At 44.2% G+C, this 21263-nt stretch overlaps 1 protein-coding gene across 5 annotated transcripts in view; it reads left to right on the top strand.

Moving 5' to 3' along the window:
• GCNT2 (glucosaminyl (N-acetyl) transferase 2 (I blood group)) overlaps positions 1-21263 on the top strand; it is a 96407-nt gene that overhangs the window by 58675 nt on the left and 16469 nt on the right. Inside the window, exon 1 of one of the 5 annotated variants that reach the window (XM_047733093.1) lies at positions 532-1715. The exons of 3 other annotated variants lie outside the window; for them this stretch is intronic. In XM_047733093.1, the coding sequence (XP_047589049.1) occupies positions 791-1715 (925 nt within the window). In that variant the 5' untranslated portion in view covers positions 532-790. Of the gene's footprint in view, positions 1-531; positions 1716-21263 lie in introns of those variants that run through there. One more of the 5 variants, XM_047733089.1, reaches the window with a different exon arrangement.

Below are 21263 nucleotides of genomic sequence, written 5' to 3'. Positions count from 1 at the left end.
CACATGTATATGCTACGTAACACGATCAGACTGTCTGATTTAACCCAGGAACACCCACCTGGCCACAGACTCTTGTCGCCGTTGACAGTTTTCCGCTTACGCCTAGTACAAGTGCATTTTTTCTTACCTGTGTCTGTGTGCCCAGAGGTAGAAATAACACTGAAATGCAAAAGAGGGAAGACGAATAAAGCCGAAGGGGCAGGAGTCCTAAATGTTGTGCTTTTGCAAGGGCTGCTAGCAGGTTGCCGGGGCGAAGCAGAAAAAGTAGAAGCTCTTCACTCGAAAAGGCGAAGAGAGAGCCGAAAAGGCGAGGAGAGAGCCGGCCAAGAGCAGGGAGGTCGGAGCGGAGCACGGGGCTTGGAAGGCGGGCGGGGCGAAGCGAGGGAAAATCAGCCCCCGTGGAAAGTCCATTCCAGAACGCAATTTGCTATATCCGCCACTTGCATTTCGCATGCAAATGAGGAGGGTTTCCCAGAGGCGGGGCTGGGCGGCGAGCGCCGGGCCGGGCTGAGCGCGGCGCTGAGAGCGGCTGGGGATTCAGCACCTCCGGGTCGGAAGAGCCGAGCGCGCTCCGGCTGCATCTCCTCCCGCCGGCACCCCCGCCGGAGGATGGACGCCGCGCTGGGGCAGACAGTGCATCAGGACTGAAGGACTCCAGCCCTCGGGAGAAGCCTGTCGGAATTCAAGACCGGGAAGAGCGATCGGTCCAACCTCTCCCCACTCGCGGTTTCGGGGACTGGTCATTTCTCAGTCCCTGGAGAGCGCGTCCTTCCCCAGGGAAGTGAAAATAATGAACTTTTGGAGGTACTGCCTTTTTGCTTTCACGGTCTTCAGTGCGCTTCTATTTGTGATACTTTATAACAGCCAGTTACACCTGCGGGCGAGGTTCGGGTCGCTGAATGGCTCTAGTCACAAGTACTTCGGAATTCATGCCTGTGATTACGCCTTAGAAGATAAGGCTCCTTTTTTGTGGGGGAGGACCTTGCCCTCACCTTTGGGGAGCGTCCCGTGCAAGGACTACCTGACCCAGAATCACTACATCACCAGCCCCCTGTCGGAAGAGGAAGCTGCTTTCCCGTTGGCTTATGTCATGGTCATCCATAAGGACTTTGATACTTTCCAGAGGCTCTTCCGAGCTGTTTACATGCCCCAGAATGTCTACTGCGTTCACGTGGATGAAAAGGCCACCGTTGAATTCAAGAAGTCAGTAGAGCAGTTGCTGAGCTGCTTCCCAAATGCTTTCCTGGCCTCCAAGATGGAGCCGGTTGTCTATGGGGGGATCTCCAGGCTCCAGGCTGACCTGAACTGCCTCAAAGACCTCGTGGTGTCCCAGGTGCCCTGGAAGTACGCCATCAACACGTGTGGGCAAGACTTCCCCCTGAAGACCAACAAGGAGATCGTTCGGTATCTGAAAAGCTTTAAAGGGAAAAACATCACCCCGGGGGTGCTGCCCCCAGCTCACGCCATTGGACGGACTAAGTTCGTGCACCAGGAGCACATAGGCAAAGACGGCTCTTTTGTGAAAAATACTAATATTTTGAAAAGCTCACCTCCACATCAGCTGACCATCTACTTTGGCACTGCCTATGTGGCCCTGACCAGAGAGTTTGTCAACTTTGTCTTCCACGACAAAAGGGCCATTGATCTTCTACACTGGTCGAAAGATACTTACAGCCCCGATGAACATTTCTGGGTGACACTTAATAGGATTCCAGGTATGTGCCGATGTCCATTCCAATTTTTTTGTATTCATGGACTGAGTTCACTAATATCCAGCGCTTCTAGAGAACAGACTCGTCGGAGATTATTTGGGGAAAAAACACACACACACACACACACACACACACAAAAAACAAAAACCAGAACTTTTAATGCTTAGAAAACTATTAGTCTGGTTGCTTTTTTTTTTTCTTAATATTTTATTTATTTATTTGACAGAGACAGCGAGAGAGGGAACACAAGCAGGGGAGTGGGAGAGGGAGAAGCAGGCTCCCCGCGGAGCAGGGAGCCCAATGAGGGACTGGATCCCAGGACTCTGGGATCATGACCTGAGCTGAAGGCAGATACTTAATGACTGAGCCACCCAGGCGCCTCAGTCTGGTTGTTTTTAGTGACCAGCTTAGTGCCAACTTATAACTGTGTGCAGTATAGTGATCTAAGAAGCATTAGAAGCTGCAGGAACTCTGGCAAAGCTGTCTTTGATCGTGTATCCTGTAGCTCAGTCTTTGTGTGTGTGTGTGTGTGTTTTAAATTGAGGCATAATTGACATATACTAGCTCAATCTCGTGAATGGATGCTTTTCATTGTCCTTGATAAGCACAGCTACAGCGTGTTGAAATCGATTTTTAATAAGCATCCTAGAATTTATGACTTGAAATAGGTATGTTCCTTTCAGACCGTGTCACACAGTATCCCATTCATCCTCAAAGTCATTGCTCAAAGCTGCTCGGGCTGTTTTTGGAATCTGTGAATCTTCTTTGGAAGTTGATAAATTAGTTCTTCAGTTAAATGTCTCTAACCTAAGACCTGACCAAGGACCCAGGTGTCAACCGACTTGGTTCAACAAGAGCTGTCTGATGTTTTGTTGTCAAGGAGAATGGGTAAAATGAACACAGAGGGGATCAACAGTGGGAGTTGGTCCAAAGTTAATTCTCAATTTCGAAGTCACAGATTATTGGAAATTCCACTTTGCAGTCTCTTGATTTCGTAGACTGCGAAGTCTTTTCCATTGTTTATGATCATGTGGAAAGGGGTCTGAGGTCTGTCAGGCCACTGAAGGCAGAAAACAGCACCAGCTTCCCTCTTTTATTCGGGACTGAGTTTCTTCTCAAAATTCTGTTTTCTGTCTGTTGTCTGAGAACACCTGTGTGACCTGTAGCACCTGTTCCTGGTGATGTCCCAATAAACCAGTTTCCATTGTTGTGACAGCAGGGCTGTGGCTGTCAGCCCTGTGTGAACAAGACCATAATGCCTGCTGTATATGTGAAAAAACTCCCTGCTTCTACACGGAGTCTTGGTATCATGGACACATCTGAGAGCGGTTTGAAGCTACCTTCGTAGTTGAAAGTAGATTCATAGCAGTGACTCTTTTCTCAATGACCCAGCATTCCTTAGAGCCACATTGGAGTGGTGGTCACAAAAGTCTACTCAGGGCAGAACGAGGACAGGCAAGGTGACTGGGGACAGAGACCTTTTCTATCCCATGGGCTACAAAATTGTCAGATCACAAAGAGTTGTAGGAGCTATAGTAAACCAGCACTTTACCAGAGTGTAGTGAGTGTTCATTCTTGCTGTTTACAAAGTTTAAACACATGGCAGTATGCTGTTGCTGGCATCTCTAATACTGTTTTGGTTGATGGAGTTTGCTCCAGGTGTGTGTTCTACATCATTTCTTTCAATTATAAGAAAGAATCACTGTTATCCTCATGCACAGAGGAAGAAAAAGAGGCTTAGAGAGACCAAAGTGACACGCTCCTCTTCACACATCATGTCCAAGCAAAGCCGGGGTCTAATCCTGGATCCGTATGACCTGAAGTTTGAGCTTGCACCAGAAAAGGAGGGAATAATCATTTCTCCTTTCCTGTATCTAAAGCAAATTCTCTGGGTGCCTGGGGTGGGGGGCGGAGGGCTCAGTCAGTTAAGTGTCCAACTCTTGATTTCAGCTCAGGTCCCGATCTCAGAGCCCTGGGTCAGGTTCCAAGCTCAGTGTGGCATCTTTCTGCCCCTCTCTTTCCCCCTGCTTGTTCGCACGCACTCAGGTGTGCTCTCCTAGAGTAATAAATAAAATCTTTTTAAAAATAAATAAATAAAGCAAATTTCTTGCAGAATCTCAGAAAGGGGGTAAGGTAAGCGGGTGGGGGGGAGCGGGGAAGAACAGTGGAAGTAGGTTCTACCTGACCACCTTAAGCTGGAATAAGATTAGCAGGAATATGGAGTGCTAGGGGTGTGTGTGTGTGTGTGTGTGTGTCTGTGTGTGTGAACACAGTGAACTTGCTGAGGCTTAGCAGGGCCACTGTGCTCGCTGGAGTCACGGGAAGTTGTCCTTGCTGAACGGATTGCCAACCCCGCACAGCATTCTGTGCCAGCTTCCTCCGTCCCTATCTCGAACGGGCTTTGGTCTAGCTCTTCCCTCTGTGAGCTGGTGGAAATGGGAGGTGTTCTTTAGTTAATGTTCTTACTGAAGGCTGTGGGGAGAAGCAAACATGCTGAGACTTTGAACCTAATGACTGTGAAGTGTCTTGAAGACTTTGTCTTTACAATTAGTAGACCTTTTCTTTACTTTAAAAAAAAAAAGATTTTATTTATTTATTTGACAGAGAGCTAGGGAGAGCAGAAACACAAGCAGGGGGAGTGGGAGAGGGAGAAGCAGGCTCCCGGCTGAGCAGGGAGCCCCAGGCGGAGCTCGATCCCAGGACCTAGGCCAGATCATGAGCTGAGCCAAAGGCACCCCAGGCACCCCAAGATTTTTTTTTTTAGTAATCTTTACACCCAAGGTGGAGCTCAAACTTACAACCCCGATATCAAGAGTCACATGCTTTACCGACTGAGCCAGCCAGGCGCCTCTCTTGCCTTTTACCTATAGTATTTTGGTTTTTTTTTTTAAGATTTTTTATTTTTTATTTATTTGACAGAGATCACAAGTAGGCAGAGAAGCAGGCAGAGAGAGAGGAGGAAGCAGGCTCCCTGTCGAGCAGAGAGCCCAATGTGAGGCTCGATCCCAAGACCCTGGGATCATGAACTGAGCCAAAGGCAGAGGCTTAACCCACTGAGCCATCCAGGCGCCCCACATATACTGTTTTTAAGTTTACCACAAAAATACACAGAAAAAGAAAAATGATCTTCATTTTAGGCACCCTGTTGTGTGTAAGTGAGAAACAAAGGACTCCTGGATATGTTCCGTATTTACACAGGTCATATGCAGATATTTAGGAAGCTAATTTTTAATTTAAATGCTTAAGTTTTTCTTAATTTGGAAGCATTTCATAATCTGGACGCAAACAATTTGGTGGAACAGAGTCTGCAGGGATCTTTGCTTCCCAGAACGCAGCAATGGCAGGTGGACGGAGCTCTCAGGTGGGTTAGTACAACACCTACTGTTTCCTTGCTTGGAGCTTTCCCTTGGCTTTTCATTATCTTGAGATCAGGTTGAAGTTCTTACTGGGACGTGACCTCCATGACCTGACTCCTCCCCCTTCTGCATCCCTAACCCATCGCTCTACTTCCATTTTTTTTTACTTGATGCCTCAGACTTGATGTTTCAGCAACTGCTTGACCCTCCACACTTCTGGCAGTTTTCACTTAATCTGGGGGAAGAGAGGGGCTTTTTGTGATGTCCTCTCTCAGATATCCCTCCGACCATCTCTGTCTAACTCCAGTTCATCTTCTCTACTCCACCTGGGATGCACCTCTTGAAGCCATCGCCAGTCACTGGAAGACGGGTGGTACTTCAGCTCTGGGTTCTCCTCTCCTGGAGGCCCCTACTGCCAGCATTGGATTATCATTTCCCGCTAAGCGCATATCTCCTCTGCCCTACCCCCTCAGTGTTTGGGTTCCTGAAGGGTACGGAATCAGATGATTGTCTTTGAAATAGGACCACCGTCCACGTCTTCCCCATCACTACCCCACCACCTACGATGGTGCCTGACTTGAGGGTTTGTAGCTTGTGGGGCAGATTGTAGGAGGGGCTAGATAGTTATCCGAAGCTTCAAAGGACCAACTGTTGTCTCCGGGTGGGGTGGGGCGAATTTTCGAGGGAAGGATTAGAGAAACAGGAAGTAAAGATACTGCTTGGAGGTATCATTCCACCGCGAGTCCTGCAAATGGTATCAGTAAAGGGAAAGATAACAGTATCAGAAAGACCTTGTAGAATTGGCAAGCCCCAGAGTTCCAGCTGGAAAGTTAGTAGGGCAGAGTTCCTCAAAAAAACAAACAAACAAAAAACTTGATTTCCAGGTAGTCACCCTGGGCCGTTCATGCAGTCTCATCTGGTTCCAAGAGAGAGCACCGGTGCCCATCCAGTCCTGCTGGTAGGACCTTTTCCTGGCCTGCTCTGCTGTCTTTAATTTGATCTAGGCTTCTGCTCAGCAGTGGGATTAGGAGGGAAAAAAAAGAAAGAAAAAAAAAAAAAAAACACCTGAGTATAAGGAAATTAAAGGTTAGGAAAGACAACAATAGAAAGAAACTTGAAACATTTCTCCAGGTATAGCTCCCGGCAAACGTAAACAGTGAGCCATTGAGGAGGTATGTGTTCTCTACGGAAAGGTTACCAGACCTTTAAACCTGGGAAGGGCTGGATCAGTCCCAGTCCTTTTCAAAGTATGCATTGTGTGCTCTGTACATAAGCCTAAATTTAGAAGTTAGTTTCTAGAACCCCAAAGGATGCCATTCAGTCATGTTGATTGTACCAATGACTGAGAATTAGAAACATTGATGGCCTGGTATAAGTAGTCCTATCTTCATGAATGTCAGAACAGTCAGGTCTACCAGAAAGCTGAGTGTGTGTGTGTGTGTGTGTGTGTGTGTGTGTGGCCAGAGGACAACCCACAGAAACTTCCATGGGTTCTTATCCATTTAACAGAATTTTAAAATGATATCACTTTGGGGGCACCTGGGTGGCTAAGCATCCAGCTCTTGGTTTTGGCTCAGGTCATGATCTTAGGGTCATGAGTTTGAGCCCCGTGTCAGGCTGGGCATAGAGTCTGCTTAAGATTCTCTTCCTCTCCTTCTGTGCACCCCACTCCTCCCCACCATGAATGCATGCTCTTTCTCTCTCTCAAAAAAATTAAATAAAGGGGCACCTGGGTGGCTCAGTGGGTTAAGCCTCTGCCTTCGGCTCAGGTCATGATCTCAGGGTCCTGGGATCGAGACATGCATCGGGCTCTCTGCTCAGCAGGGAGCCTGCTTCCTCCTCTCTCTCTCTGCCTGCCTCTCTACCTACTTGTGATCTCTGTCAAATAAATAAATAAAATCTTTTAAAAAATTAAATAAAAAAATAAAATGATACCACTTTTGTATAGCCAGATAATACAAAATACACATAATGAGTTTGGACGTGATTTTTAAAATATTGTATCAGTGGTTTGGGCCTTTGGGCCTGTTTTTCTTCCATTACAAAAGGGCTTGAGGCTCTTCTCGGGCCAGGAATTTGGGGAAGATTTATAGTTACACTTCATCATGGCTCTCCAGTACCCCGACTGATGAATTTATATCATAAAATGGTGAGCTCCTGGTAGAGAAACCTTCGGCAGGTTGCCTACTAGTTGCATAATTAAGATCTGCTGAAGCCGTAGGAGTTTGAGGGCTCATTTATGTTGCTGGAAGCCATTGGTTGTGCTGTAATGTTTGGAACATCTTTACTGGAGAATCTGTGCCCAAACATTATTTGCCCCCACCCCTGTGAAGGAGATAGTCCGGAAACACTGCTCTTTAATTAGCTTTTAATTCCTAATCTCTAGAACAACATTATGCAAGAAGAAGATATATATATATATATAAAGATATATATATATATATATATGTATATATGAAGATATAATTAAATATAAATACCATTATGATGATTGGTAAATATTCATTGAGCTTAACATGGCTTGAATTCTGGCGGAAAGGATTAATGTAGCTACGATTTCAGAACTGGCAAGACCATTTGTCCAACATTCTTTCAACCTGCCATCACTGTCTACTGATTGTATAAGACAAGTATTTTCTAGAAGCCATAGTTGCCTTTTTTTAAGCAAAAACATAATAGTGCATTTCAATGACTCTTTAAGCAACACCATAACTTATTTTGCATGTCAAAGCCCTAATAGATGTATAATTGATGTCAAAATTGTCTCTGTAACATCAGTATCTCTACACTAGCACTCTGAACCATTACAACAGCATCTCCTTCCATCTGCCTTTGAGTGAGTCCACATGATACTTAGGAAAAGACTTGGGAGTCAGGCAAAAATAGTTGAAGTCCTGGCTCCCATTATTCACTAACTATGTGATATTGGCCTTAGTGTGTGCTGACCCTCAGTTTACCCATCTGCTATGATGGGAATAATAAATAACACTTAGTTCCCAGAGAAGTTAAAAGTATTAAGGAAGATCATGTGTATAGTGCAGTACGGTTCTTAGACAGAGCCCCAAAATCTGCTGTAAGGCCTGGTGAAGCAGAATACTGCCCCCGCCCCGAGTTTCTGATGCAGCAGGTCTGGAGCAAGCCCCAGAATCTGTATTTCTAACAAGTTCCCAGGGGATCCTGATGCTTCCTGTCTAGGAAGCGCACTTTGAGTACCACTGCTCTAGACCCTCTTTTATGGAAACTGGCCCATTTATAGATCTGTAGCAAATGTTGGTTGTGTTGATTTCCTCCAGACACTCTCCTTGACTGAGAAAAAAGACAGCCACCAGGACAAAGGGAAGTGAGAGTGTATAAGGAAAAGCTGGACGGTGTTGATTACATGTAGAGGATGTTTTAGAGGTGGTGTGCAAAGGGCTAATGGGAAAGTGCTATTGAGCAAATATACCTCCAGGGCTCAGGAATGAGACAAAACCTGCTGATGAATTTTAGCTTTGTCCCTATTAGCTTGGTGACCGTGGGTAACTCTGACCTCAGACTCCTCATCTGTACTGTCCAGATTAACACAGCTATTTAATAAGTTGTTCTGAGGAGGGCACCTGGCTGGCCGAGTTGGTCGAGTATGGGACTCCTGATCTCAGGGTCATGAATTCGAGCCCCATGCTGGGTGTAGAGATTACTTAAAGCTTACCCAAAAAATTTTTTAAAAATCAAGTTCTGAGAATTAAAGGAAAACGTTGAGTGAGTGTAAAGTGACAGGATAAGTGTTTTTCTACTTAGTAATATGAATATACATAAAGAAAACCTTAACGTGACCTCGAATTCCTAAACTAAGGAGATCCTCAAGGTGCTAAATAAAATTAATTTAAATATCTTTTTACAAAAGAATATCTACTCTATGACTTCACCACCATGTACAACTGGATATAGATACACCCAAAGAGAACCAGGAGGAGGGGCGCCTGGGTGGCTCAGTGGTGAAGCGTCTGCCTTTGGCTCAGGTCATGATCCCAAGGGTCCTGGGATCGAGCCCCACATGGGGCTGCCTGCTGGGTGGGAAGCCTGCTTCTCCTTCTTCCACTCCCTCTGCTTGTGTTCCCTCTCTCAGCTGTGACTCTGTCAAATAAATAAAATCTTTAAAAGAAAGAAAGAAAGAAGGAAAAAGAAAGAAAACCGGGAGGAAGTATAGGAAAATGTAAGCTGTTGCGCATGTTGGGGATGGACACTTTGTCATTTTAATTTCCCTTAATGTAATCGGTGCGAATTTTTGAAACCACTAAAATAGCTCCCATCGTCCTTGTTATGCCCCAATAATAGGTCCGTGATTAAAGGAGTGAGACTGATAAAAAGTGAAGGTCAAGCAAAAGCTTTTTTTCGCGCCAAGCATCAAGAATCTAACCGAACGTTTGAGGATGCACCTCTTACAAGAGAGGGTGACCCTTCTCTGTTTCACAGACTAGCTTTTAAGGGCAAAGGCCATGCCATCAGGCCTGGCCACGCATAGGTGACCAATGAGATTGTAACACACACAGGAAACTCCACAGTGATGCTGGGTGACCAATTGAATACAATTTACCCTAGTAGACATTTGACCCAGCTTATCACCTTGGTTGGGATTGGAGCCCAAAAGGCTCCCAAAGGGCCAGGGCCCATACTCCTTGGTAACCAGGGAGACAGTATGCACCCCCCCCCCCCCCCCCCCACTGATTGGATGTCTCCACCTGGCCTGACCCACCCTTGTATCTGGGCTTTGTTACCTGGAGCTGGTTTCCGGGACTTGTTTTAAGTGAATCCCCTGGGGGAAGGGAAGCAGGGACAGTTTAACTTTAATGAAAGCCTCTTGCCAAGTAGGTCCTTAGAGTCCTCACATGAATATTGCTAAGTGTGTATTATCCTTGAGAAGAGTTTCCTTAAAAATCCAAAGGATGTCAGTAGTGTCTTCAAGACTTTATTTTTGTGGTCACTTCAGGTGAAAGGAACAGGAATTGGGATTCATAGGTTGTTTTGTTTTCTGAAATCGTACCATGCACCAGAAGGGACTTACGTGGTATTTGTTTAGAACATAATATAATTTCTCACAAAAGGAAATTAGCACAGCCAGGACCCAAAAGAAGTGAGCTTTTTCACAAGCATTCTATACACGTTTTTGCTGGCGTAGCCACATCCTTCCCATTTTGGGTGTTCAACTTCCTCAAAGTTAAAACAAACGCTGCCCCTCCTAGATACTTACGCAGGGATAATTTATAAACCCTCACACGAAATTCACCGGCGTGCAGCACCATAACCCTCTTGTACCCACCAACCAGTTTCTGCAGCTACCAACATACTACACACACTCAAAGCCAGAAAACAAAATTGACGAAAAATCATGGAATAGATAGAATTCTCAGACATGAGTTGCTTCCTCTTATCAAAGGAAATCTAAAATTCCAATAGTCCAGGCTGGGGCTTTCTGTGTATCCCATGATAATGATTTGCTGAAAATTGAAAATCTTTTTATCCAACCTAAACTTTCAGGATATATTACATCAACCAGACTGTGTTTTCTTTTTCCCTTTTTTTTTTTTTTTTTCCAATGGACAAAGCCGAGTCTACAAACTCTTTAAGCCTTAGAAAGCAAGAGTCAGAATAATGCCTGTTAACTTTTCCCTTCTCTTGGCCTTCCTCTTCATGCCGGGAAAATGGGAAGAGTATGTTACTAGGAGTAGTAAAACCGATTTAGTGAGGTAGACCCTTACACCTACAATGTTTTAGAGATACTTCTGTTCATCTCTTGTTGCTACCAAATATCCACTTTCTCGATTTGAGCGGGGTGGGAAGACAAACAGTCTTCCTGTTTTATGACCTTCTGTGTGTTTGTGGAAATGACACAAGGATACTCCGCTTTCAGCTACATGTAAATGTATTTACCATGACCACTGGTTCTCCCAGAGCCTTCTCTGGTGGCTTCAGTCATCTTGTTAATTTTTCACATGTGTGATTTCATCTGAGATTCCCCGGGTTTCAAGCTTCTGAGCTTGCAGGACTGTGCGGAGGGACCAATTTCGACATTGGCATCCCAGCCTCCTCAGTTAGCAGCTGGCCTGACCCTGGGTGAGTTTACTTTTACCGACTGGGGCCCCAGTTCATTTTTGGTTTTGGGACATTAGAGAAAGTGTGGAAGGTATTTGGGAATTTATTAAAAAGTTAGATTTGTGTATTGGGCGGTTCTGGTTCAATTTCACTTCCTAATATATAAATAGGTAGAGTAATGCATTTCACAGCAGTGGCCCTGACTGGCTAGTATTTCTTTTCCAAGATGTTTGTGAAAGAGCCAGAAGAATCTTGGGGTGCCTCTGTGGATGACCGTTTTGGATGACCCCAGAGGACACTCAAGAATTAGAACAGCAGGGGCGCCTGGCTGGCTCAGTTGATTGAGCATCTCACTCTTGATTTCGGCTCAGGTCATCATCTTGGGGGTGTGGGATCGAGTCCTAGGTCAGGCTCCCAGCCCGGTGGGGAGTCTGCTTGAGATTCTCTCTCTCCCTCTCCCTCTGCCCCTCGCACTCTCTCATCCTTGCTCTCTAAAATAAATAAGTAAATCTTAAAAAAAAAAATTAGAGCAAGTTTTTGGACTTTGAGGGTTTTTTTTTTTAAAGATTTTATTTATTTATTTGACACAGAGAGAGATCACAAGCAGGCAGAGAGGCAGGCAGAGAGAGAGGGGGAAGCAGGCTCCCTACTAAGCAGGGAGCCCGATGCAGGGCTCAATCCCAGGACCCTGAGATCATGACCTGAGCTGAAGGCAGAGGCTTAACCCACTGAGCCACCCAGGTGCCCCTTGGATTTTGAGTTTTTTAAACACTACACGCTGCACATCTAATACTAAATAAATGGACAGTAAGTGCTATGTGCATGGTATGAATGTTTTATTTTCCTTTTTATAAGTTCTTCAAACTCTAGCCACTGGACCACATAAGAAGGGCCAATGACCTAGATATGCACACTGCAAAATTATCTTCTAACCTCTATTCTAGCCTCTGTCTTTGATTAGCTGTGTGACCCTAGATAAGTCACATAACTTCTTTGGGCCTTGGGTTCCTCCTCAGTAAAATGAAAGAAGTGGGCTGGGTGATCTCAAAAAAGTTCTCCTGCATTATTTTGCTTTAGCTCTGGAGCATGCAGTGGAAGGAGCAGAAATTTTACTCATTCATTTACAGATCTGCTGGCTGACTTTGTGCAGTTAACCTGTCCTATGTGGGCTTCTGTTGACTCATCTGTAAAATGGAGACAATATCAGCAATTTATAAGATGATAGAGAGGGTCCTCCCGGTTCAGCCTTTGTTGATTCTGTGACCATTTCCATTCTCCGCCCCCCACCGTAATTCTATTCTAGTATAGAATTACTGGAACAACGGCCTCTGGGCAATGAATTTCTCTTCTCTCCTTGTTACGGTCACTATGTCTATGTTTAGATGCCAACCACAACTCCTGCCATGACTTCTTAAAACTCGGACCAGTCATCATAGGCAGTCGATGGAAGTGATTTTTGTGCTGTAAAATTCTAACCAAATGAGGATGTTAGTTGCTGAGTACTAACACGTTATCCCCATTTGCCTGGCTGTCTTAATATAGCACATTTCTCCTTGTTCGGGAGCGTATTTTCTGGGCACGCCCATAAATACTGAGCTCGAGGGAGGCCAGTGTAATACGTCACCGTGGGGGAGGGAAGGAGGCCTTCTGGAGCCAGACTCCTTGGCTTCAAATGCAGTTTTGCAGATTCCTAGTGTTTACAATTTGAGGCAAATGATGTAATCACTCTGAATCTTGGTTTCGGTATTTGTAGAGTGGGGACGATAATAGTACCCACCCTTGTAAGTTAATTACATGTAGCAAGACATTTTCAAATGCCAAAAATGGTGTCTGGTGCCTGGTAAGTAGTAATAACTATTAGCTTATTAGTAATAACTATTAGCTTTTTATTTTTGTTGTTTTATTCCACCCAATTGTTCTCACTAAGAGACAGCAGGTACTGGAAAAACATAATTTTTCCATGACGCTAAGACTTCTGAGATTACCACAAAGGATCTGAAAGATGTTCTAGAACTCTGACAAAATCAGTTTGAGTTTCTCCCTCCCCCCATCTTCCAGTACTACTCACCTGTGTGGGAACATGAGAGGAACAGAGTAACTGACCGTACAATTACACTGGTTAGTGAGAGTATTTATCTCATGGGCATCATTTGTGGGTGTGCAAGCTCATGCTTAGGTATGAGGAAACACAGATGACCAACAGCAGTCCTACCTCAATGTTGACATCTTGACTCTTGAGGATACCTGCAGTTTCCAGATAATCTGAATCTCCTCTCTCTGCCCCAGCTGGGAAAAAAAAAATGCAGTATTGTTTCCAGCAGAATGAGGAGGCACCTGAACCAGGATGAAACAGGGTGTCTCAGGAAGGGGCATCCGGTCCATCTCCCTGTCCGCTTCCATCCACTGTGTCCCAAGAAGGACATGTGGAGAGAGGAGTGCACCGGATGAGACAGACATGGCCTCATTTACCCTCAGAGTCCTCCAGTGGGTCACATGGAATTGAGAACTGTGGTAGAAGGTTGGGGTGCCTGGGTGGCTCAATGGGTAAAAGCCTCTGCCTTTGGCTTGTCATGATCCCAGGGTCCTGGGATCGAGCCCCACATTGGGCTCTCTGCTTGGCGGGGAGCCTGCTTCCCCCTCTCTCTCTGCCTGCCTCTCTGCCTACTTGTGATCTCTGTCTGTCAAATAAATAAATAAAATCTTAAAAGAAATAAAAAGAACTGTGGGAGAAGGAGGAGTGGGGGCCCCTTTCCCTCAAAGGGGGAGGCGGGCCCAAATCATGTCTTTTTCTAGCTCCCTTCCATTCTTCAAACTTCATTTCCTCGGCTGAGGAATGATACAGCTAATCTCACGGCAGTGATGGGAAAGGAGGCACGTGTTGTGAGAAGTGAATCATGTGGTCACTCTTAACTGTACCGTGACTCTGTAACTAGTAACTTAACTCCAGCCAGAACTCTGAAGCCCGTGATACCACTGATTCCCAGAAGGTGCTCCCTGAATGTGGTTTTGGGGGTAAATTCTGTTTTTGTTTTAAGTGGACCATACTAGAAACAGTAAAAACTTGGAACGGGCTACTTCAAGAACAAAATGACTATGAAGTGGAATGGGTAATTTCCTTCTGGAGCTGGTGATATATTCCCATCACTTTTAGAGAAACCAAGCCCAGGAAGGTGAAGTGATTGTCTGGGACATGAAGATGGGATTTCTTTCTTTTCTTTTCTTTTCTTTTTTTTTTTTAAGATTTTATTTATTTGTTTGAGAGAGAGAGCACAGAGGGAGAGAGAGAAGCAGACTCTCCACTGAGCAGAGAGCCCAATGCAGGGCTCAATCCCAGGACCCTGAGATCATGACCTGAGCTGAAGGCAGACATTTAACCCACTGAGCCACCCAGGCGCCCCGAAGATGGGACTTCTAAGTCATAATACAATAGTCTGTATATTTAGTGCTTCTCACAGTTTCTTTCTGAAATACTCTAGATTTTGGAGCAAAAGAGCAGTAACATTTTGTTATGTATGTTATCTAATACTGAAAGTTAAGTCTTAATGATGCGACTCTATAAATGTGTTCCAAATTTATCAAAAAAGGTAATGAATAGTCATATTTGTCAAATGAAAATCTCTATTAGTCTACTACAAAAGGGAACTTTTCAATGTATCCATTTACCATAAAGGAGACCTGTTCTGTTACACAGTATTGTTGAATTTGAAGAAGCTTCCTTTTTTATTTTTAAATTCATAGGCACCTTTTGGTGTCCGGTCCCATGTGTTCTGATAGTTACATCACGTCATGCGTCCATTGCCACATTGGCAGACTCTGACCTGTTTTCTCTGCCCTATGGTTTTGCCTCTTCCAGAATGTCATAAAAATGGAATCCTAGAATATGTCACCTTTAGGGTCTGAAAAAGCAGCTTCTTATTTAGCCTTTTTAAAAATCTTTATACATTTTGCGTGTTCCACGGTGAATAGTTTGGAGTGCAAACCGCAACAGTGGTGAATGGTTTCTTACAGACCTTCTGGCATCATAATAGCTGTTGATAACTGGTTCCATTTGGCAGACTTTCCCCATATTATTTATTTATTGTTTTCCATGAATAATAGAATCAGTTGGATCTCTTATTATTAAAAAAAAAAAGCATGGTCATTTTTAGTAATATTATTCCCTGGGGTAAATAAACTAAAAGCAAATACAGTATGTAGTTATATCATTACTAAGCTTCCATTTGGTAAGCTTCTGTTAGCTTTGACTTGACAGTAGATTCAGAATACCGACAGTCCCCGACTTAGGATGGTTCTGGTTCTACTTACTGTTTTTCAGCATTAGGGTGGTGTGAATGTTAATTCTCCTCGGGTAGAAACTGCACTTTGAATTTCGAATTTTAATCTTTTCCCGGGCTGGTGATACGCTGTCCCCTCTCGTGGGCGACAGCGGCAAGCTGCAGCTCTGGGTCAGCCCCCTCCTATGGCAAGGGTCCGCAGCTGGTAGACTGACAAATTCTGTATACAGACAACGGTTCTGGTTTTCACCTTCAGTACAGTGTTCAATCAATTACGCGAGATAGTCAACACCGTGTTATCAAATAGGTTTTGTGATAGACGGTATTGCCCAGCCAGAGGCAATAGGGACGTTCTGAGCATATTTAAGGTAGGCTAGACTTAAGCATTGATGTTCAGTAGTTCAGGTGTCTTAAATGTATTTTCAGTTTGATAGTTTCAGTTTACAATGAATTTATTGGGACTTAGCCCCAAGTCAAGGAAGATCTGTAAATCATAGGAACATCACGGGCTTCATTGGAAGAATAAGAGTAACAAAAACTGTATTTCACTTTTCTTCCAGTAACATGTGACAGATTCACAAAACTTCCATTGTGAGTCTTTTCAGTCCGTCATACGAGAGCATCATAATGAGCACCTCACAACCTCCTAGTATTATCTCTTAAAAGAATTCATCTGGGGGACACCTAGCCAGTTCAGTCCATAGAGGGCGTGACTCTTAACCTCAGGGTTGGACGTTCAAGCCCCACATTGGGCGTGGAGCCTACTTAAAAAACAGAAACTCATACAGAAGAAGATTTGTCTAGATTTTTGGGTGCCTTGAGAGTTTATCCTTTACTACAAATGAAATGTATTAGTCATTGGTCTTGTATTTAGTCCATAATTCAGAGTTTCTAAAATATTGAAATAACTGTTATACAAATGAGAACACCAGTGTCAAGTACTTCAGAGTGAGGGCCTCGAAACCCGAGAGCTGGAGACTCAGAACTAGCCCCGTGATCCCAAGGATGACCCAGGGAAGGCGCAGAGGGACCAGGTCAAGGAACCGATGGGGCCAACGTTTCTTTGAAGTCTCAAGTTTTATTTTACAAATTTATAAAAATACCACATTCCTACACATCTGTAACTTTATTAACTGTTCACTGAAAACACTCCCTAAATGTAAGCATAAATCTTAGACTCAATCACTGAATTTTCAACTGATCTTACTTGACCTGCACAAGAAAATAGTTACTGCTAATACTCCAGGAAACCACTCTAGTCGCTTCCAAGAGTGACAACCATCCCCAACCCCCCAAATTATTTATGTGTGTCTTTGTGTTGCTATGTGACTTGTAGTTGTAGCCCAGTGCTTTTCATCCAAATGTTCAGGTTCAAGAGATGTTTTCAGAAGAAATGCTAGGCCTACCCTGTGGCTTTGTTTCTAAAAACTGCTACAAACTCCACCGGGGTTAAGGGTGGGGGTGGAAAGATAGAGGATGGCGGGTGGGGGATGCCCACATACCAGGGGCACATCCCAAGACTCTTTCTCCTGTGTTTCTTCTCTTTTGAAAGTTTGGATGTTTCTCATATTTGTAGAAGAAGATTGTAAACAGAAGAACTACTTCTCTCCGGTTCTATATAAAAAGATTGCTTGCTATAGATAGGCACTTAGTTCCCAGAATTAGCAACCTTTTATGTACCCCAGTACATGTAGCAACAAATGGAACTTACCACTGACCTTTAACTCTTTGGACCTGTCTTGAATTGAAAATAGGATTAAAATTAGACAAAAGTGGGACGCCTGGGTGGCTCAGTTGGTTAAGCAGCTGCCTTCGGCTCAGGTCATGATCCCAGCGTCCTGGGATCGAGTCCCACATCGGGCTCCTTGCTCATCAGGGGAGCCTGCTTCTCCCTCTGCCTCTGCCTGCCAATCTGTCTGCCTGTGCTCTCTCTCTCTGACAAATAAATAAATAAAATCTTAAAAAAAAAAAATTAGACAAAAGTCCTAAGTCCTAAATTTTTTGTCTGGCTGCTTTTCCATGGAATTGGAGGGAATGTTTTAAACTTGCAGATGAGTTCTTGATTTACTTCCAACTGGGTGTAGCCTGGTGCCTTGTTTTGAAGATGAAGAAGGCACTGTGTACTGGGCAAGATGAAAATTTGTCTAATGGATTTGCTAAGAACCTTCTCCCAGACAACCAACGAGGTAGCACAGGGCATGCAGTGTTCTGTTTCCTCCAACAGGGAATGATCCTGACATGAAATCCTTTACCATGTAATGGAATGAGAAGGGGAATCAGTCTGGTACATGCTTTTATTTGAAACAGTCACGTAAAATCTAGGAAATGCCCCTTGAAAGGCAAATACTTAATTGAAGCTGGAAACAAACACATCTAAACAAATAGATCACAGGAAATTAGAGTATGTCATGTTCACATGCTGCAAATAACAACAGAATCTCCCATTTCTAGAATCTGTAAAAACCTAAGTCCTAAGGAAACTGTTTTTGAATTGATACGCCTATGAAAGTGGTAAACTTGTACGTAAGGAATGCCAAGACACATTTCGAGGAACACAAACCATCTCTTGCTCGCTCTCTCTCTCTCTGTTTTTGGAGAGAGAGCGAGCATACACATGAGCAGGGGAGGAGGGGGTTGCAGAGAGAGAGAGAGAGAGAGAAGCTTAAGCAGGCTCCACACTCAGCAGCGCAGAGCCCGTCGCAGGGCTTACCTCATGACCTTGAGATCATAACCTGAGCTGAAATCAAGAGTTGGACGCTTAACGAACTGAGCCACTAGGTGCCCCAACAACCCATATATCTCAACGGTAAAAGCCACCTGTGAGAGGTTATTTGCAATCTATATCCAGTATAGGTTAGTCACCTAGTTAATAGTTATGTTGAAGTCTTAAGGGAGCATGGAAGTATTTATTTGTATAAGAAGATGCTTTATGAAATAATGTTTTCTTTTTTTCCAAATTTTTTCAATTATGGTATAGTTAACATTTGTGCTATCTTAACTTCAGGTGTCCAGTATAGTAATTCAACACTTCCGTATATCACACTATCATGACAGGTGCCCTCCTCAATCCCCATCACCTCTTTCACCCATTCCCCCCCACCTCACCTCCCCTCTGGTAACCATTAGTTTGTTCTCTATAGTTAAGATGTCTGTTTCTTGGTTTCTCTCTCTCTCTCTCTCTTTGCCCATTTTTTTTGTTTCTTAAATTCCACATATGAGTGAAATAATACAGTATTTGTCTTTCTCTGATTGACTTATTTCTCTTAGCATAATACCCTCTAGCTCCATCCACATTGTCGCCAATGACAAGATTTTATTCTTTTTTATGGCTGAGTAATATTCCATTGTATATGTATGCCATATCTTCTTTATCCATCTTCTATTGATGGACACTTGGGGTGCTTCTGTAATTTGGCTATCGTGAATAACGCTGTTAGAAACATCAAGGTGTGTAAATTAGTGTTTCTGTGGGTTTTGGGTAAATACCCAGTAGCACAATTATTGGATTGTAGAGTAGTTCTATTTTTTTTTTTTAAATTTTTGAGGAACCTCCATACTGTTCTCCATAGTGGCTACACCAGTTTGCATTCAACTTTCATGTTTGTTCTTTGTACTGCTATGCATTATTTGAATCCATTCCAATAACCAGAGTTCAGTTTTTCACAAATTATAGACTAATATATTAGGAAGAGAAAAAGGAAAGAGTCACAAGGCAAATGTGCCCCCTTGCTTGACAATGCTTAATTTTGGGGAGTTGGAAAATAAACAACTGGTCTCTCTGTACTTTTCCTGTGCTTCTAAAATCTCTAAAACTTAAAATTGCTTTATTTGGTGAAAAAGTAAAATCTCTCCTTAAGAGGCACAGTGCTTGGTGTCTGAGAAGCCAAAAAGTATTATCCCTGGGAAGGGATGTTCCATAAAATATTCTGTAAGAACAGGCGTTCTCAACCCTGGCTACACAGTAGTATAATATGCAAGCCTTTTGAAAAACAGCAGTATCTGGGCCTCACCGCTGACCAGTGAAAATAGAAGACCAATTCAGGAATTCCCCAAAGGGTGGGAGGACAGCCTGGTGTGTGTGGGCAGTGATGTATGAAGGATGAGGTCTGGAAACCAAGTACTACACGCTACACGTTGATCCGGGCCAGGTAGACAAGATGAATGAGTGAAGTATATAGGCGTCATAGGAGCTGGAGAGTTCCTGGCTTCTTAAAGCCCAATAAGTTGTTGTCAAGGGACACTGGCAGTCCCAACCTCCATGGAGAACCTTCTGGTTCCTTTTCAGTGTTCAGCCCCCACTTCTCTGAGGGTTGAAACAAATAGGCCTGTGATCAGATGTGGCTTATGAGCTGCCCGTCTGCTGTTCACAGCCTGGGGACAAGATCACAAGGATCCTTATGTTGTCATGGTCAGTATTTTGGTATCTTCCTGGCCAGAATATGAACTCGAGCCGTGAACTGCTGGTCCCAGCCAGGGTTTCGGGTCTGAGGGGCTCGCTGGGCCCGGCCGCTTGATTAGTGACAGTCTGAGGCCAAACATTAAAAATGGCAGTTGAGGGTCAAGCTTTGGAGGGAGGAGATAAATGTTTTAAACTGGGTCCAGGGGAAGCAGAAGCAGCCGTGTAAAATGAGCAGTGGGTGTGAGGAGTGGGAATTCTGATAAGAGGCAGAATGGGCACCTGTGGGAGAGGTTAGGGATGTCAGCAAGTCTAACTTTGCTTTCATGTGTTGGGGGATGAGTGGTTGGCGGGTAAGCATCTTAACGTGGCTTGAAGAAACAGACATGGGCAGACAGTTCAAAGTAATCCTGCACCCCCCCCCCCCCCCCCCCCGCCGCAGAATAGGAGGTAAACAAGGTCAACGGTGATTATGGAAAAAGCCATCTGTGGTATTGCCAGTAAAGTGGACAGATTGGAGGCGCTCAAAACAGTCTCGGCGAGAGATGGGAAGCCCCTGAGTTAGGACAATGCCCACAAAGGGAAGCAGCACCATTATAAAGCCAGGGAGGGTTTAAACCAGGAACCACCGGCAGGCTGGAAATCAGTTGGGAGCTCCCCTACTGCACAAAATGGCAAAGTCTCAGCTGGAAGGGAGTAATTAGTGGATTTGGGTGCTCGCTTCGGCAGCACATATACTAAAATTAGTGGATTTGGGTTCATTGCAAAGATGAAGGATTTTGAAAGCTGTCGTGGTTTAGGGGAGGAAAAAAAGGCAAAGTTGACAGCCTCCAAGCCTGGCACTGGTGAAACTGGAGGTCTTCACTATCTCAGAAAAATGTTCTGTGATTAAAAGGAGTGTTTGAGAAGAGTTAAAGGTAATACACAGCCAAAGAGAAATGTAGGCAGAGGGTCAGTGGGTCAGGTCAGCCTTTAGGTTAGGGTTGTATTGAAATCTGAACTGCTCTGGGTCAAAGATTTTCCATCTTTCTAAACCTGCCACTGACCTTCCCTGTTCTTCCCCAGAAGACTGTCCAGAAAAGACTTGAGTAGAGGTGTCTGGGCTGCTAGTAGAAACATTAATAAATATAAACCCTTCTGGATACACTAGGCCAAAAGCTCCAAGAACGCCTCATTCATAGCTTTATCCTCAACATCTGCTCTAGAACATAGGGAAACGTTCAAGAAAACTGATTGAATAATTGAGTAAATTGTCTTGAAACAAACTCCGTAAGTCACCTAGCATGCCCATACTCCTGGGCAATTCACTTACATCTCCTAGGCTCTAGTTTACACAGCATGCCAATGAGAAGGAATATATTAAAATAGTAAAGCATATTAAAGTTTCTAAAATCCCTTCGAGTCTGAAATTCTGGGTTTTTCTTCCTTCTACTCATTTCATCGTTTCCTTTTAGAA

Source organism: Lutra lutra, chromosome 6, assembly GCF_902655055.1.
Source record: "Lutra lutra chromosome 6, mLutLut1.2, whole genome shotgun sequence".
Classification (NCBI taxonomy): Eukaryota; Metazoa; Chordata; class Mammalia; order Carnivora; family Mustelidae; genus Lutra; species Lutra lutra.
The sequence above is the reverse complement of the archived record's forward strand: the minus strand, read 5'-3'. Positions and strand labels throughout refer to the sequence as shown.